Source organism: Pseudorca crassidens, chromosome 15, assembly GCF_039906515.1.
Source record: "Pseudorca crassidens isolate mPseCra1 chromosome 15, mPseCra1.hap1, whole genome shotgun sequence".
NCBI lineage: Eukaryota > Metazoa > Chordata > Mammalia > Artiodactyla > Delphinidae > Pseudorca > Pseudorca crassidens.
This window is the reverse complement of record NC_090310.1, coordinates 22,889,539-22,908,636: the sequence shown is the minus strand read 5'-3', so window position 1 is coordinate 22,908,636 and position 19,098 is coordinate 22,889,539. Positions and strand designations below refer to the sequence as shown.

At 49.8% G+C, this 19,098-nt stretch overlaps 2 protein-coding genes across 10 annotated transcripts in view; one reads left to right on the top strand and one right to left on the bottom strand.

The window, feature by feature from the left end:
* VPS35L (VPS35 endosomal protein sorting factor like) overlaps positions 1-13,373 on the top strand; it is a 130,231-nt gene extending 116,858 nt beyond the window's left edge. For all 6 annotated transcript variants that reach the window (XM_067706492.1, XM_067706495.1, XM_067706491.1 and 3 more), the window contains exons 29-31: positions 5,720-5,838; positions 11,960-12,106; positions 12,816-13,373. In XM_067706492.1, the coding sequence (XP_067562593.1) occupies positions 5,720-5,838; positions 11,960-12,106; positions 12,816-12,914 (365 nt within the window). In that variant the 3' untranslated portion in view covers positions 12,915-13,373. The remainder of the gene's footprint in view (positions 1-5,719; positions 5,839-11,959; positions 12,107-12,815) is intronic.
* The window catches only part of KNOP1 (lysine rich nucleolar protein 1), a 38,511-nt gene that overhangs the window by 6,832 nt on the left and 12,581 nt on the right, over positions 1-19,098 (bottom strand). For 3 of the 4 annotated variants that reach the window (XM_067706497.1, XM_067706498.1, XM_067706499.1), the window contains exon 5: positions 14,170-18,272. In XM_067706497.1, the coding sequence (XP_067562598.1) occupies positions 17,961-18,272 (312 nt within the window). In that variant the 3' untranslated portion in view covers positions 14,170-17,960. Of the gene's footprint in view, positions 1-14,169; positions 18,273-19,098 lie in introns of those variants that run through there. The other variant, XR_010934928.1, reaches the window with a different exon arrangement.

The following is a 19,098-nucleotide window of genomic DNA, read 5'->3' as shown; positions in this document are numbered from 1 at the left end:
TTAGTCGAGGCCGCTCTTTAGACAGCGCTGGCAAAGGTTCGAACTTTTGGAAAACTGGGGTCAGCTTTTTTCTTTGCATTTACGAAGGATGCCTTGGCTGTTTTCTTTCCAGATGAATAAGAAGACAATGTTCTGAAATGACCTGGAGCCGTAACTCCAGTGCTGTCATGCGAGCGTGCGAGAGAGTGTGCTTGCTGTGGAAGGGCAGGACACTTCTGACACTGAATGTCTATTTATTTAACACACAGATGTCTAGTTGGAAGAGTACAGCTCAGGGGCCCGTGGGAAGTCGGCACAGCCCCTTCACTCCTCCGTGTCACCTGCCAGGCCCTTGAAGCATTTGGGGTTGTGACCCCAGGGCCAGACAGATGCAGAGATCCTGGGCTATTTTTAGTAGCCATTTGCCAGGGATCTCATTTCTCCCCGTTGTGAGCGCCAGTCTGGACTCTCAGGCCTGCCTTACACTCTGGCCAGGCCAAATTACTTCTGATTGTCAACTTCGCGCTTCTCTCCCCCGCTGTCACCACCGAGTGTTAGCATGGAAACACTTTTCCCCACTTCTGACCCCGTTTTTCACTTTCTCTGTGAATTTTCCACCTTCAGGGTTCAGCCTGGATCTCACTGATTCTATAATTCCATCCCAAGCCTAGATTTTAGGATCCTGGGACCCCCAGGCCACCCTCTCCTGCCATGCAGCCCATGCGGTTGTGATTGCCCGTTTGCTCGTCTGCACCTCCTGTGGACTGTGTGCTCTGTGAGGGCAGGACCAGGTCAGCCCGTTCCCCACCCACCGGGTCTCCGGGTCCTGGAACCTGGCGCAGAGCAGGTCCTCACCTAGTCCGCGCTCTGCGTGTGTGAGTGGGCTGCTCTCAACACGCCTCTGGCCCCTCTGGGCAGGATGCCTGCAGCTTGGGTGGTTGACCACAGGTGGTCCTAGACCTTCTCACTTCTCCCCTGCTGCTGGGCTAATCCGAAGGAGAGCAGGTTACTCCATCTCGGAGTAAGACTGGGAATTTATGCCAGGAACTAGCCGCGTCCTCGGCAGCAGGTGCGAGAAATTCCTTTACCAGCTGCATTTTGCCAGCCTTCAAAATCAGATGGTGGTGAATGGCTGAATCAAATTCTTTCTCTTCTTACAAGAATAACTGCTGTCTTCCACGTCATGGACGGCAGTTAAACACAGCAGCCAGAGCCAGAGCTGTCTCAGAAATCCCGGGACGGATGCCTGCAGCCCAGGGCAATTCACTACCAAGCTGTGTCCTAGGAACAACTACGAAGCCAGCAGCCGACCCAGGAGAGCACTCCCAGAATATTCCCCACAAAGGGACAGTTCAGAACCGGAGTAGAGGTTTCAGGCGGACAGAGAAGCTGGGGAGCAAGGAGACCAGCTATTCTCCTCGTTCTCAGGCAGTATGTCTGCAACCTGCTTACAAATGGTTTAGACAAAAAAAATGACGTGTGTACGTGAGTGTGTGGAGAGAGCAAGTGAGAGAGCTTCACGGAAGTGGCAAAACGGCATCAGCTGGTGGTGCTGGGTGAGAGAGAGGCAGCGCTTCACTGTAGTTATTCCCACTGTTCTACAGCCTTGACATTTGTTTAAGTAAAAAGCTGGGGATAAAAGAAGAAGGAGTTATTCTTTTTTTTTTTTTCCCACTTAGAAACTCAGTAGTAATTTATTTGGAAAAAAATAAGCAAAGAATGGCTCATTAAAAAATACATTTCATAGTGTCATTCTTCCTCCTTCATACTTTTCCCAAATGCCTAATTGGGAGTTAAATATAAATGTAAGAATTTTAAAAGAATATTATGTACAATTTTATTGAAGTAGAAGAAGGAGTTATTCTATTTTTCTTTTGGTATGTGGGCCTCTCACTGTTGCGGCCTCTCCCGTTGCGGAGCACAGGCTCCGGACGCGCAGGCTCAGCGGCCATGGCTCACGGGCCCAGCCGCTCTGCAGCATGTGGGATCTTCCCGGACCGGGGCACGAACCCATGTCCCCTGCATCGGCAGGCAGACTCTCAACCACTGCGCCACCAGGGAAGCCCAGGAGTTATTCTTGAAATAGCAGCTAGAAATGTACATGAAGCATCCCTGAAATTATTTTGTCAATCAGTTAATTACTATATGCTTATACCTGTACCATTCCCCAAAAGATTCAAGACAGATTACAGGAAATAGATAAAGTAATAAAATATAATTTTTTAATTGAAAAAATTGTTTCTTAGGAAGTTATAAATTAGGAAGTATATGGCTGTATATGTCTGTGGGTGGTATATAGGTATACTGGTTTGTCACTTTACTAACAGCATATTATAAATATCTTTCAGGAATAGTATATTGTAGCAATAGTATAGTATAGCGTAGTACATGGTAGGTAACAACTATAGATCATATACTTTCATTGTCTTCATAGTATTGTATTTAATGCTAATGCCACAGAGCATTTAATCAGAACTCTTGGCAGATATTTCCATTGCTTCTCCTCTCACCATTATACACAACATTTATAGTGAACACACATTGAACATACAATGAACATTGTCCTCTGTGATGAAACAATATCACATATATGCATCTTTGTGCAACTGGGGGGATGATTTTCTTAGGATAAATCCCTTGGAGTGGGTTTTCCCAAGTCAAAGATCTGACCTTTTTCTGTACTAAGACTTTTTTTTTTGGAGTAAAATGTACAAAGTGATAAAATACATATAAAGTTTACCATTTTAACTATTTTTAATTCAGTTTTATCAAGTATAGTTGCAGTGTTGTGCAACCATCACCTTTATCCATTTCCAAAATTTTTTCATCCTCCCCAACAAACTCTGTACCCAATGAACAATAACTTCCCCCTTCCCCGCTCCCCCCAGCCTCTGGTGACCTCTATTTTACTTTCTGTCTTTATGAATTTGCGTCTTCTAGGTACCTCATATAAGTGGAGTCATACAATAGTTGTCCTTTTTTTAATTATTTATTTTTGGCTGCGTTGGGTCTTCGTTGCTGCACGCGGGCTTTCTCTAGTTGCAGCGAGCGGGGGCTACTCTTCCTTGCGGTGCTCGGGCTTCTCATTGCGGTGGCTTCTCTTGTTGCGGAGCATGGGCTCTAGGCTTGTGGGCTCAGTAGCTGTGGCTCGCGGGCTCTAGAGTGCAGGCTCAGTAGTTGTGGCGCACGGGCTTTGTTGCTCCATGGCATGTGGGATCTTCCTGGATCAGGGATCGAACCCGTGTCCCCTGCATTGGCAGGCGGATTCTTAGCCACTGTGCCACCAGGGAAGCCCTAGTTGTCCTTTTGTGTCTGCCACATTTCTCTTATCATAATGCTTTCAAGGTTCATCCATGTTGTAACATGTAGTAGAATTTCATTCCTTTTTGTGATTCAATAACATGCCACTGTTTAGATAAACCACTAAACCACATTCTGCTTATCTATTGATCTGTCAGTGGATACTTGGGTTGTTTCCACCTTTCGGCTCTTGTGAATAATGCTGCTATGAACATTCATGTACATGTATCTGTTTGAGCCTCTGCTTTCAAGTCCTTTGAGCATTGGAGTTGCTGGATCCTGGAGTCGCTTTCCCACAGCAGCTGCACCATTTTATATCCCCACCAGCGATGCACGAGGCTTCCAGTTTCTCCACATCTTCATCAACACTTATTTTCCTCTTTGTTGTTGTTTTTAAATAACAGCCATCCTAATGGGTGTGAAGTGGTACTGGACATTTCTTAAGGCTTTTCTTACTGATTTCCAGACTATGGTACTCCCACCAGCAGTTTGCCCAGGCCTACATCAAAACCTGGTATTCTTTCTCACCTTTGTTAATCTGATAGGTGATGTTTTACTAAAAGTTCTTCTGTGGTTTTAGTTTTCTGTTCTTTGATCACTAGTGAAATTGAACTTTTTTTCCCCTAAAATTATAGGCCATTTAGATGTATTTCTGGTACATTGATGTATTTGCCAATTTTCCTATAAGTGACCCTAAGAGGGGTCTCTTTCTTAAAAGCTCAGAAGCCATCCCTGCACATTGTAGCTTGGCTTTTCTTGTCTTCTGGCCAATGCCTGTTTAACGTGATCCCCTGGTTCTGTAGCTCGTTGCCAGCAGTCCAGGGAATAGTTCTGTGCAGGCCCTGACAGACGGCTGGTGACTTTGACCATAATGGGGCTATCCATTGTGGCTCTGACTCTCAGCCTCACCCATCTGCAAGCTAAACGGGTGCCCCGTGTCCCTCGCTTGTGGTGTCACCTTTTGTTTGCATCACACAACTTCATGGGCTTTACTGTGATCCCATATGTATCATCCCTTTTGATTGTATATACCTAGGAGACAGGATCCTAGGGGTGGTGAGGAGCTGGGCCGAGAAGAGCACAGCAAACCGCATTCCCCCAGATGAGCTAAGCTGAACCGGCTTATTGACGTCTCTAAACCATGAACTGGATTAGCACTGTGTGTACATGGCTGTATAAGCCCAGCCGCGCCCCCCAAAGGCACCTGCACGGCCTCTGCCTTATCAGATGTCACTGCACCTGGGACAGTGGCCCAAATTTTAGGCCTCCACCAGATCAGAAACATCTAAGAGCTGCCACTGCACTTTTCCTCTCCTTGACCACTTAGCGCTGAGGGTGCTCCAATGGTTTTGCACTGAACTGAGCGCCGCTCATTCACACCGGAAATAACTGCTCAGCCACGTACAAGTCGGCATTTGGGAGTTGGGGTGAAAGCAGTTCAAAAAGGATCTGGCGAGAAAAGGCATGGGGGGAAAGAATCGACTCTGCAAGGCAGAGGTTGTGGTTCCCTTACAGACTTTGCAGCAGCCTCGCCCTGACCCCTCACCGCCCCCCCCCCCCAAAAAAAAAGAAAAGAAAGAGAACCGCTGAAGTGTCCGCAGGAGGGACCAACCAAAAGCATTCTGGTCCATCACACAATGGACTACTGCTCAGCTAGTACAGGCAAAGCAGCACATCCATATATGCTGATATGGAAATAACTCCAGGAATCATTAAGTGAAAAAAAAAACAAGCGCAAAACCGCACCCTGTAGAGTCCCTCTGCTTCCTTACCCAGAGGTCATGCTTTGTGCGAAGGTCGATAGGAAGGAGGGAGGAGGGAGGTCAAACCCAGGCTGTTCTTGCAGCTGCTCTTTCTCTAGACAGCGGCTGTCACAGGAGATGCCCAAGGAGAGAGGGGACTTTAGTGAAAGGATTCAGGTTTGCGAGAAGACGTAGAGAACCTTCTGTTCGATCTGCAGAAGTTTGGAGGTGGAGTGACAGGGCAGGGGGCTGGGGGCGGTGCTTAACTGCGTAGGCTTTGACGGGAGCCTCCCAGTTTGGGATCCTGGCTGGGACAGGCTCGGAGCCTCCGTGTCCCCATCTGTCATCTCTTGCACATGCGGTTTTGAGGACTCCACGGTAACACCTGTGAAGCGCTGAGCCCAGCGCCTGGCACCCCGGTGCTCAGTATTGACAGCCATTCTGATGGCCACTGTGATGCTTGCTGTCCCCCTCCATGCCTGGGCCGGAGGGGACAGACTTCAGAGTCTGAGCTCTCTGGCTTAGACTGTCTGGAAGGCCAGGTGTTTTCTCCATGATTCCCAAGGGCCCAAGCCCGTGGCAAACTCTGGCCGTTTCCATTTGCCCTGCCGTGATTTCCTGCCACCCGCTGACACCACGGCTGCCTCTCCCTGGCCTTGGGCTTGGGAATGTCTCACTGCTCTGGTTTCTTCCATCAGTTGACTCCAATGACAGCCTCTACGGGGGAGACTCCAAGTTTCTGGCTGAGAACAACAAGCTGTGCGAGACGGTGATGGCTCAGATCCTGGAGCATCTGAAAACCCTGGCCAAGGACGAGGTAGGTGCCCCTGCCGCCCCCATCCCTGCCGCTTGCCCTGAAAGCACGCGTTCCCAGGGTGCTTGGACATTGGTTCGTCCAGAGAGTAACGCGCCTGTGTGAAGACTGTTCATCGAGGGCCCCGGGGCCTTTGCTCCTACCATTTTCTCTGCCTGCACTGTGCCTCCCCAGGGTTCCCCTGGCCACCCCTCTCATCATTCGGGTCTCAGCTCAAGTACCTCCTCAGAGTGGCCTTCCCTGAACCCTGTGTCAAGTAGCCACTACACTCCTCTACACTGCTGCGCCCCTCTGAACTGTCCCTGTGGTGCTCGGGCATTCTCTGAAATGCTCTGTGCTCACTTCTCAGTCGCCTGCCTCCCCACCAGAATGTGAGCTCCATGTGGCCGGGACCTCGAGACGTGGGTCTCGGAGACCTGCCTGTGCCTGACACAGGGTCTCTGGGATCCATCTGTCACTCACCCCGGCATCCTCACCTCGAACCTGGCATACAGCGGGCACTCAATCAGTGCATGTTGAGTGAGTAACAGCCTGCACTTCCCACACCTTAGCTCTTTGAGGCCCACAACAGCCCTGTGATGCAGGTGCTGCGTTCATTCTCCTTGGACAGAAAAGAAAACCGAGGCTCAGAGGTTTCCAGAGCTGCTGGTTTCCTCTGGTTGTGACAGAACAGGGATCACCCAGATGCTCAAGCGTGAATCCGTAGCCGCTGCATCGCCCTCCTCGGTCAAGGCCTTACCACTTACTTTTTTTTTTTTTTTTTTTTGCGGTACGCAGGCCTCACTGTTGTGGCCTCTCCCGTTGCGGAGCACAGGCTCCGGACGCGCAGGCTCAGCGGCCATGGCTCACGGGCCCAGCCGCTCCGCGGCATGTGGGATCTTCCCAGACCAGGGCACGAACCCGCGTCCCCTGCATCGGCAGGCAGACTCTCAAACACTGTGCCACCAGGGAAGCCCACCACTTACTTTTTAACAAGTGGCATACGGTTGTTGTCCAACCATGATAGTAGGCTATGCTTGCCCAGCCTTTTTCTTTTTTTTTTTTTGCTGCACCCCACAGCTTGCAGGATCTTAGTTCCCCGACCAGGGATTGAACCCGGGCCTTTGGCAGTGAAAGCTCGGAGTCCTAACCATTGGACAGCCAGGAAATTCCCATCCCAGCCTTTCTCATACATAAGTGTAGTGTGGAGAACTTTGCGTGTGTGGTTTCATCTCACAACAGTCCCATGAGTGGGAATAGCTGTTATCCCTTTACACTTGCCAGATGAGGAAACTGAATCCTAGAGTGGTAGCTATAGAATGTGGTCAAGGCAATCTTCTAGAACCCATGCTCTGATCCACAGAATATATTCCTTTATCAGATGTTGCGTCGTTGCCTTTTCAGAGCAGTTTTCCCCATATTCTCCATATTATAGATAGATGGTTGACTGATTTCAAAATAATTTCCAGATTATAGTATGATCTAAATAACTACCTGGTACCCTTCCCCAGTCACTCCATTTTTGCAGCGTCAGCTCAAACATGTGGGTGACAGTTGGATCCCAGAAGCTCTGTCTCAGGCTTGGTGGACATTGCATTAAGGCTGATTCCTGCTGTGTAATCAGGGTGGGGAGGTTGGCAGTGACCCTGGAGTCAAAGCCAGTGCCTGACCTTTCTCCACGTCCTTCCCCTGGGGCAGCTCCTGTCAGGCTTCTGCCTCCATGTCTGCCCCACACCCCCAGTCTTGCTCTTCGCTACTCCACATACTGACAGCTCATTCCTGATCTCATGTTGGCAGATTTCTGTCTTCTCTCACTGCCACTCACCCCCCACCCCCTCCAATTCCCTTTCCCAAACCCAGGACAGATTTCGGACTGCAGGGTTCCCAGTGGCTTTCCAGCCCTCCGCTTCCTGCCCACACGCTTCCCCAGCTCCCTCCTTCCCAAACCTCGTCTCACGTTTTTAGGATTTGCTTCTCTACTCCCCACCCCACTAAATCCTTTGAAGACAAAATAAGATCAAACTGGACTTTTAATTCTTACTCACTTCCAGGACTGTACAAAATGCCACCATTGCCCTTCCCCCCTTCCCCACCCCACCACAGAAACCATGAGAATATTCTATAGCTGTGGGTGCGCATGCATGCACACACACACACACACACACACACGCAACATACATGTATGTCCCGCGTTCCCATTCTCCCCAGGGTATTCAAGCAGGTCCTGGAGAGAGCGGGATTTTTTCCAGACTCCATTCCCCAGTGGCCACTGCGGAGGTCAGGGGCACGGCACACAGGGCCAGCCTTAAGGTTAGCAGGCCAAAAGGCAGATGGAAAACACAGAACCACTGCTGCCCTGGGGGCCCCAAGTGCCTCCCAGCGCCCTCTCTAGGGAGGGAGGATTGTGGGTGGGTCCCACTGACCCTGGGGCCCCCTGGGTGCAGGGCTGTAGAATGCTGGGGAGTTAATGCTTGGAGGGCACTGGCTGTCAGTGGAGGGGGCAGCATCAGAACCCCAATTTCTTCAGGAACTGGTTTATCAAACCCGTTAGTGCTAGAAGAGATCACCCCTCCTCCAACTGAAAGGCCTTTTTCGAAAGCCTGTAAACTTCGTCTCTGTGCGGTAGGCAGCCTTCAGGAGAGAGCCCTCATTACGCTGCAGGAGAAATGGAGTCCTTCACCTTCAGCTTGCACTGGTCACTCCCCTGCTGTGAAGGATTCTTAGCACCTTCCCTGATGCCTACAGCCAAGGGCTCTGGCTCTAGCTTCTTGCCAGAGCAGGGCTGTGTGTTTGACACGTCATGCCCAAGAAACATGTGCCCCGGGGCTTGAAAATGCATTTCTTCACTCTGACTCGACAGGCTGGGTCTAATCAGAGGTGGCTGCTGACAGCATAAACGACCACAGTCTAGGACCTCCAGGCTCACAACAAAAATAGAGCCCAGAACCATATAATTTGGAACTGTTTTAACATTTGTCTCTTTCTCTTGGGGGAGGAGGCATTGACTGTGATAAGGACTCTGAAATAATTCTGAAAGAATAGCAGGGCTGGAAAGTTTCTGAAGTACATTTCAACTCACATAAATACCAGGGACTCTCACTGAAAATGTCTGCCCATATATGCACATTTATTAGAAAAAATATGGGTGGACTGAGCTAAGATGGAACGTGTCATCCTTCACTTTAACAGCATGCTGTGAGGTTCGGCACAGGCGGCCCTGGGAGGGGAGGCCTCTAGACCCGGAGCACTCAGACCTCTCTCCACCTGCTGTGGACCAAGCTGGGCGCTGTGAAAGCCCAACGCTGGTGCCCGAGCCGAGTGTCTCATCTCTCAGCGCTGGTGTCAGCCCTGCTTCCAAAACTGTCCTCTACATGCACGTGAAGGAGCCAGCCCTGCCCTAGTCACCAGCTTTATGAAGCTGTTTGTTTGGGTGTGGTGAGGCTGGGAACCATGCCAGACGGTTACAACTTCCTGCAAATGACAATTCCCCTAGGAAAAGAAACAAAAGCAGCTCTTCTATTTAAAGCCTCTGTAGGGAGGGGAGGGGCTGGAGGCCCTGGTTTGGTCTCTCAGTGTGTTCAGTTTCCTGGGTTTCTGCACGCCGCCTGCTCGGCCTGCCCGCCCCAGACCCGTCTCTAACGATCTCGTTTTAATGGGCTGTGCATTTAAAACACGTGCGGACTGGGCTTTTAGAGTAAAATGCTTGAGAAGACACAGCACAGAGAAGTAACCAGTAAGATACTGTCTTACTTGTTTGACTTCTAAAAATTCTCCCTTGCTTCAAAGAAACGTCGTTAAAGGGCCTCTCTCGGGAGACTCTTATAGTTGGATTTGAGAGTTTTCTGTTAGCTTGGTCCTCTAGGTCTGAGCAGAAACCAGGGCCCAGGCATCAGATGAGAGCCAGTTGAAAAGGCGCGCAGGATGGGCTGGAACCCACTGGATGGTCTCTGCCGCGTTCCCGACTGGGGCAGAGCTCACTGTCTGATTAAACAAAGGAACCCAAAGCAGGAAGTTGCCAGCCAGTTAGAGTCTACCAGCCTTCCCTCCTTGTGCCTGCAGGCTTGGGACCCGACAGCGTGACCCCGCTCCTTGACAGCAGTGCTGTTCGGTCGGCTCAGCTGCTTCTGTGACGGTCACCTGGTCCAGACCGTTGTCCAGGCAGGCTCAGTTTAGGGGGCTTGAGTCTCTTCACTGTCGTCACAAAGCCACTGTCACCCAACTGCATTCTTAGCTGCTCCTTGGCAGTTTTATTGCATTGTTTTTTTCTCCACCAGAAGACTTTAAATCCTCACTTGGGAGAGGGCAGCAGGAGGGGGTAACAAAGTTGGCTCCGCAGTTAGCGTAGTCTGCTGCTCTATGGGCTCCACACATGGAAGGATGCATGGACAGATGGACAGTTAGTAGGTTGTTTGAAAAAAGCAGGAAAAAAAATATGTATTGGTCTAAGCCACATCAAATCGTTCCTATTTCCCTGGATAAAACTGTGTAGCTGCACTGGGCAAATCTGTTAGCTTCTTCAGAATTTGGATGCCTAATGTGATGTTAACCATGGGTCTATGGGAACATCTTATAAACCGGGGCAGACATGGGAGGGTGTAGGTACCAGCACAGGCTCCAGAACTGGACGACCGGAGCTCAAATCCTCACTCTGCACTTGCTGGCTGTGGTCCTTGAGCAAGTTCCTGAAGCTTTCTGACCTCATCAGCAAAATGGGAGCGTACTGGTTTCCTATTACAGCTTTAAGTCACCACAAACTTAAAACAACCCCCATTTATAATCTCACCAGTTTGGTAAGTCAGAAGTTGGTGCCCGCCGGGCCAGTTTCTCTGCTCCTGGTTTCACAAAGCCAAAATCAAGGTGTTGAGTGGCTGGGCTCTTACCAGGAGGCACTGGGAAAAATCCACCTCCCAGCTTACTTGAGTTGGCCACTGCAGTTCCATCCGGTGTAGGACTGAGGTCCTGTTTCCTTGCTGGCTGTTGGCTGAGGGCTCTTCTCAGATTCTAGAAGCCGCCTGCACTTCTTAGCTCTTGGCCCCCTTCTACCATCTTGAAAGCCAGCAGTGGTGGGTCGTGTCCTTCTCGTGCTTCAAATCTTTCTGGTCTCCCCTTCTGCGTCACCTTTCCTTTGCTTTCCTCTTCTGCTACCTGTCTCTGACTCTAGCCTGAAAAATTTCTCTGCTTTTTAGGGCTCAAGTGATTAGATTGGGCCCACCCAGATAATCCAGGATTATCTCCCTAAGGTCCATAACCTTAATCACACCTGCAAAGTCCCTTCACAGTAGCACCTAGATTAGAGTTTGGATAACCATGAGTTGGGATCCAGCTCTAAAATCCTACCTACAGAGAGTTGTGAAGATTAAACAAGGTGAGCTGTGTAAGGCACAGAGCTCACACCTGTCACAGTGTAAGGACCCCATACCCGCTAGCTGCCAAGCAGCAAAGCAGACACTCAAGGCTCCTGGCAGCACTGACGTCTGCAGCAGCAGCCAAGAGCACCCAGCAAGGGTCCGGGCGTCAGCTCTCCAGGACCCACACAGATGTGCGATCTGACCTGGTCCCCTGCTCAGGCCCACCTGCTGACTTGGGCCTTCCCAGGTCCCTTGTTTACCTTGGGGAGCTGGTATCTTTTCTCCTGGGCCTGTTGCATTTTGGAGATTTAGTTTCCCTTCTGTCTTTACCATTCAAAGCTGGGGTTCAGGTTTGGTCTACTCTGACGTTTTGGCTAGACTTTACTTGTTTGAGAGTACCTTTCACATCAGATCACTGAGCAAAAGAGGAATGATCTGGTGTGAAGAATACCTAATGGTTCCTATAAAAGCTGGGCATGGGCACCAGGCATTGGGGAGCATTATTCACGGGGAGCTGTCTTTGGTCTTTATTACCAGCACCCAGAGGGTGGGAATAGTGACTGAAACTTTGGGTGGCTTGAGGACACGTCTGTAAGAGACATATCTTACCGTTCAGTTTACTCCTGTACTTGCATTAATGCAAGACGGCCTATCAGTGCTGGGGTAACCCGAGGAGGTTAAGCAGCTCGCCCTCCAGAAGATCCGTGGTAGAGCTGGCCTTGGAACCCCTGGCAGCGTCAACACTGGGCCGGGCCTGAGCCCCAGTGCCAGATAGTAACCTCTTTTTTCTGTATCAGGCCCTAAAGCGCCAGAGCTCGTTGGGCCTTTCTTTCTTTAACAGCATCTTGGCCCATGGGGACCTGCGCAGTAACAGGCTCAACCAGCTGTCCGTCAACCTGTGGCACCTGGCACAGAGGCACGGCTGTGCGGACACCAGGACCATGGTGAGGCGAGGCAAGGCGAGGGGAGGGGTGGGGGGAGTGGGGGCCCTCACAACGCCCGCCAGGCACGGCTGTCCTGGCGAGTGACGCAAGCCCACTGGCCAGGCACAAGTGGCCTCAACACAACATCAGGGCCTGGACATCAAACAGCCCCAGTCTCCCCTTCCAGAAAGGTGCCAGGCCCTACAAAGTACAGATGGCTCTCCGTATCTGCAAGTCTGGCATCCTCAGATTCAACCAACCACAGATCAAAAATATTCAGTGGGGGGAAAAAATTCCAGAAACTTCCAAGAAGCAAAACCTGAATTTGCCACCTATCAGCAACTATTTACATAGCATTTACATTGTATTAGGTGTTATAAGTCATCTAGAGATGATTTAAATATACAGGGGGAGGTATGTAGGTGATAAGCAAACACTACACCATTTTCTATAAGGGATTCAGTATCCTCAGTTTGGTCCCGGAACCAAGGGACCACATAGTAGTATTAAGAATTAATTCCCTCTGAATAAAAACCACATGTATGAAAACACCAGTCATTCCTGGTGATTTTAAGAGCAAGCTATAATCTAAGGAGTCTTATTTAAAAACTGCTGGTTTCTTCCCCTCCCTTCTCTGCTAAGAAAAAAGCCAGAGCTCCCGATATGGCTGATTTGTTGGAGCCCTGAGTTATGAACCAGAAAGGAGATGAGTCTTTCTCTTTCCTCCTAGGTGAAAACTCTGGAATACATCAAGAAGCGAAGCAAACACCCAGACATGGGGCATCTGACCGAGCTGGCCCTCAGGCTCCCTCTGCAGACGAGGACCTGACCCTAGGGGCTCTGGTGCCAAGTCCAGAAAGACCTGTTTTGCGTTTTTGTTTTTATTTTTACACACGTACAGATTGGCTTCTCTACTAGATTATTCTGCCAGTGAAGTGAACAAGCGGGAGCTGGCAGAGCATTCGAATCCACTCCTGCTCACTGAGCACAGCATCTTAGTGTTTCTTTGCACAGGTGGCCTTCAGATGGGCCTTTAGGGAAAAACTGAAGAATGCAAGTAACATCTTTCCTTTCTGGAAGGTGTTTTTTAATTGGAAAAAGAACCTTGAAAAGCAGTCCACTTTGACAGACCCACTGTGCCCTTTCCCTAATTTGCTTTATATCAAAATCAGCTCTTGACTGGATTTAGAATATGCTGGTGGATTAAAGGAGAAAGCGAGGTCAAATCTGAGATTCCCTGTGGCTTCGATGGAAAATATACTGTAACTGAATAAACCTCCTGAAGGAACACTTATGTTCCTGACTGTTCATTTAATACAGTTGACTCTCATCCGGAAGAGAACGTGTCTAAACATACCGCCTGGTTTTCTTGCAGCCATAACCCTAAACAGCATACGATTCTGTCTACTTTTTTATCAGTTTGGTGGAATCTCATTCTTGTATTACCACTAATGAGCTTCCACTGACATTCTGAATCAGTAAGAGCATTAATATTGGTGGTGGTGGTGACTCACAGCCTAGAACCCCTTGTGCAGGAAAATGCATCCAAGCTGTGGATTAAAAGTGCCCCCAGGGGCTTCCCTGGTGGCGCAGTGCTTGAGAGTCCGCCTGCCGATGCAGGGGACACGGGTTCGTGCCCCGGTCTGGGAAGATCCCACATGCCGCGGAGCGGCTGGGCCCGTGAGCCATGGCCGCTGAGCCTGCGCGTCCGGAGCCTGAGCTCCGCGACGGGAGAGGCCACAACAGTGAGAGGCCCACGTACCGCAAAAAAAAATAAATAAAATAAAAGTGCCCCCAAACTACTGTACTTCTGGAAGGTATACACTGAATGTAGATAGACTACGTTTTACCTCTACTCTGTGAAAAGCCTGATTACAGTTCACACAGTAAAAGTAGCTAAAATAATTTTTTTTAATTTACATAAACTCATGTTTTAATTGAATAGCTTGGGACCAAGAATATGCTATGGATTTTCCGGCTGGCTTAATAGTGAACCCCACGAGAAAACGGCCTCCGTTAAGGAACAGCGTGTACTGAAGAATGCACCTCAACTGAACATAACAGACATTCAGAAAGCACAGTGGTATTGCTCAAATGTTCCCAAGTGGCCTTTATTTCACAAATTATTTTCATTAAAATTACTTCCTATACCACTTTTACTATATACTATTCAAATGAAAATCAATCGGCAAATTTACAAATTATGCACTTTTAAGTCATCTACTTTGAGGCTGTACACATCAGACAGCATCAGCGCCCAAGCCTGAGTCAGTGAATTCCTAATGCTCTTCCATTAACCTGGACTTGGACTTTCACGTTCGGTCAGGTATCCGTTACACCAAAGCAGCCTCTGAACCATATGTTACCTGGCCCAGGCGGAAGCTTAGATTTTCTATGTTCTTGTGTGGTTTCCTCAGCCTGTTACTAAATCAATTAGCCAGTCTCTGAAGACCATGGCCTACACGAGGTGAAGTCTACTACTGCTACTACATGAAGGATGATGGACCAACAACACAAAAAAAATCAAAAAATTTTAGGAAATAAGGTGAAAGTGAGAAAAACTTCTGCATGAGGCCTGTATTAATTTTCTATTGCTGCTTTAAATTACTACAAACTTAGTGGCTTAAAACGTCACAATTTTACTACCTTACAGCTCTACTGGTCTGAAGTCTAGTGGGCTTACCTTCAAAGTGAAGGTGTCAGCTGGGCTGTATTCCTTCTGCAGGCTCTAGGGGAGAATCAGTTTTCTTGCCTTTTCCAGCTTCTAGAGGCCACCTGCATTCCTTGGCTGGTGGCCCCTTCATCTTCAAACTAGTGACAGCTTGTTGAGTGTTTCTTGCAAGTCTCTTGACTCTTCTGTCCCCTCTTTTACTTTTAATCCTGGATTATCTGGGTAGGCCCAGTCTAATCATATTAAGGTCAGCCGATTAGCAAACTTAATTCCATCTGCTACCTTAAACTCCCTTTTGTTTTGTATCACAACATATTAACAGGTTCCAATATTAGGACTTGGATGGGGCGGGGGAGGCACGGGGGCATTATTCCAACCACAAACCTGAACAGTTCTAAGTTTGCAGAGCTGAACACACAATTTTTAAGGGGAGAACTGTGTCTATCTGGCAAATACTTTTGATGGGCCAGTCTAGTTACGGAAAGGTGGCCTCAGGGAGGGGCCTAGTGGGCTAAGGCGAAAGAGCAGGAATCACCCCAAGGAATAAAGAAGTGGTTAAGAATCACGAGGTCTGGGGAACGGCTGGATAAAGGCAGTTATAAGGAGGGAAGGACCTTGCCATAGGAGGAGGGTCAGTCGGTGAGCAACCCCCAAGGGAGAAACAGCCGACAAGTTCAAGAACAGGGTTGTTACATATTCAGCTAAGACCTTGGCTGTGCTTAAATACCAGACCTCCCACCCATCTCTCCCAGACTCTGAGTAAAAATCCAAAAACCGCCTTGTTCCAGTGGAGACAGGCTGTGTGCTACATGGAGTCAACAAATGAGGAACAACATGGGAAATCACACCACAGAAACTTGCAGACAGCTTGAGGAGGGCCCAGGACATGGGGAAAAAGGGGGATAGGTGACTCAAGACAATGTTGTTTAATTTACGAAAGGACGGAGGCCCAGCTAACTGCAGGGCAGGAGCTGTCACTAGAGCAACAGTGGTCTGCACCTACGAGAGCAGCCAGACAAGGCTAAGTTCAATCTGAGGACACTTGGCATCTTGCCGTCTGGGCTGCCCAGCCTTCTCTGCTTAGACCCTGCTTCAGGAACAGACTTTAATAACCTTCCCAAGCCAAGTGGAACTCATTCAGCCACACTGAGCTAGAAAGTCAAATCCTATCACACACAGACTGAAGACACTGAACAGCAAGAGGGGAAAGGCCTGACCACCACACCCTAGTGAGAGCTACCACTGTGGGGACAGGTCAGGGACAATCGCTCAGCCACTCTCCGGAAGCACCCGGTAGATGGCTGAGCACAGTCCTTCCTGACAGCCGAGCAGGCCCAAACTGTAGTGTGATCTCTCAGCAAAATAAAAACGATTAGAGAAGCAGTGGTTGGTTCCCTTTACACTGGGCAAGTTCCTGTAGTGTGGATCAAGACTGGGAAAGATTTATTCCCCTGTCGGAATGGGATGTGCCCTGAAGCTAACTCAAATGCAGAATCTTACCGTGTAGGCCTCCTCCGTTACGCATCTCAAGGTGGAATCCGTGAAAGGCCAAGTGCACCTTCCGAGGGAAGTGGCCCACCTGAAGCACTGCTAACACAGACTCGTAGGACTCTAGACCTGGCCGATGCTTGCTGGCCAGGGCCCAGGCAGGCCTGCCTCACCTCTGCCCCATGGGGCAGTAGTGGACCCATGTTCATCTCACCAGCACCCGAACCTCAGTCTTCCTTCCTGACTGGCCTGAGAGTCTCCCTCCACATGCCAGGGGCTGGCTCAAGAATGGGTATGTGACCCACTGCTGGGCAATGAGTTATGACAAAAGGGCTTCTGGAAGTTTCCTTGAACCACAAGAAGGTTTTTCTTCTTCCTCTGTAATGGTCTAGTGTCTTGATACGCTGCCTGGAACTGCTACAGCCATCTTTCCACCAGCCTGATGAAGCCAACACTGAGGATGATGGAGCAGAGAGGAAACATTCGTTTCCTTCATGCGAAGCTGAATCAACCCCCTACGACAGGACAGGACTCCCTGCCACGTCAGAGGCTGAACTTCCTGGCTGTCCAGGCCTGCCTGAGACAGGATGTCTGTAGCAGGAGTTCAAGCCAAGTGGTGTGAAAAAGGCCCAATTAGAACTGATATTTTGGGAAGCAAAATGCTAGGTGAATGCGGAGAAGGTGGTCACATGTCACTCGGGTGGCTATACCTGGAGCTTTGTGAGGCTGGCTGTAGCGTCAAGGCTTGGAAACACTGATCCCAGGCTGATGAGGCAACGCCCTGTCATCCCCACGTCTGTGCCTCCCGGCAGTCGACCTCCTCCAGGGAAGTCGCCTGGGATTCTCCTCCTCGTGATTGAAAAGAATCCAATAAACGCGTCCCTGGGAATTAATGTGCCTTCGGCTCACGTGGAGGACTAACCACCTGCTCTCTAAAGCGCCTGTTCAGAATGCAGTTAAAGCAGAAAGGTGAAACGCAAGCTTGGCACTGGGGATGGAAGGAGACGCAAAAGGCAAGATGGGTTTAGAAGCACACTTCCCAGCAGCAGAGGAAGCTCAGCCCCATCTGCCTGGTGGCATCCAAACGCCTCTTTGCCTGTGGCTACTCTGAGAAGGGGGAGGGAAAATGAGCTTGCTTCTCCTGTTTACATTAATCCTGCTTCCTGTTTGAGATTTAGGCATGTAAAAAGCTTCTATTTCCTCAATGGAGACATTTTAATCCTCAATGAGTATTCTGGGTGAAATTCCCTAGAGGGGACATTCAGTGTGGTGAACAGTGACATCGGTCTTGGGGCACAAAAGTACACTTGGCACTTACTGGTTGGGTGACCCCAAGCAATGTTATTACTTCATTCCTGAACTTGTTTCCTCATCTATAAGATGGGGATAATAATAGCACCTGTTTCAGAATCATGAAGATTAAATACATTAATGCAAGGGAGACACATATGTGCCTGGCACACAGTAAGCACTAGACAAGTGTGAGCTACTGCTGTTGATACTCACTGTCTTCAACAGGGACGGAAGCTTCACACAGAAAACAGGTTTCAGCCACTCCCATGTTCTCCTGGTTCCTGAAACGAGCTGCCCTCACCCCAGTTTGTCCAAGCACATCAACATACTTGTCCTTTATCTCTGCAGGAGTTCGATTGGAGACAACTGTCCTATGGCTTTCATCTGCGTAAAAGAACCGTTTTGGGGACAAGACAGGAGAGTTTAATCTTCAAACTTGACTGACTTGGATGCATTCCTGTCAATATAAAAGATTCTGTCCGGAGCCGTGGAGAAGCCGAGGCCCGCCCTCCGGCTGTACTTCCAGCTCATGGCCCGGTCGTAGTCCTGCTGCAGATTCTGCTGCAGGGTGTCGGCCACCTTCTTGCTGAGGGCCATGTTGGGCCTGCCGACCGTGTTAGGGGGGCGACTGAATGAAGGGGACAGATTTTTAAAGCCACCCATGAGTTTGAGAAATTTCAGTTTCTGTTCCTCATTTTCAAAGCCAGCAGTATCCCATTGGCCAAACTGAGTTCCCTGTGGTAAGAGAAAACAGGTGGTTACTTTCCTGGCCTCCGAAGCATCTTCCCTTACCCAGCCCCCAGCCTTGCCCGGGAGGACCCAGATGATCAAAGGCTTACTGCGCGCCAGGCACAGCACTCGCAGGCACAGCGCTGGATTATCTTAACTCCAACCAGAGCCCTGTGAGGAACACTGTTGGTTCCCACTCTCCGGATGAAGAAATGGAGGTTTGCAGCTGGACCGGGGGCACAAGCCTACTTGGTAACCCTGCTGGAACTCCATCTTGGGTCTGGCCCACACCAGAGCCCACCCTTCACACTGAGTTGCCCGTCTGCCTTACTCCTTCTCCCCCAATTCACGGCAGACAGTACGACACACCTCACCAGCTGGCTACTCATCCATCAGCCTAAGGTTTCTGTCCTTTGGAGGGTGGAGAGGGCAAGCGGGAGTCTGAAATGCATTTCTCTTCGCAGAAGCGCTGCACTTCATAGCAGGAAAGGAGTGGAGGCCCCGGGAGGTGAAGGGTCACATGAGTCGGATGCTGAGCTAGCCCAGGAACTCAGGGGTCCCGATTCCTGCCCAGAGCACTCTACAACCCACGCACGAGTCGGCCATGTTTGAGAAAATACAAGAGAGCCCCTCAGAGCAGTGGCCCAAGAGAAGACTCCCTTCCCTCCCGTGTCTGTGGCCGAGGCCAGAAACCCAGCTCCCCATGAAGACTGTGACTTCAAAGACTCAGGATCGAGTCCCGCCTGCATCACCCGGGTAAAGTACCTTAACCCCTGAGCCTCAATGTCCTCATCTATAAAACGGGGGCGTAACAGCCCCCGACGGGGCTTCA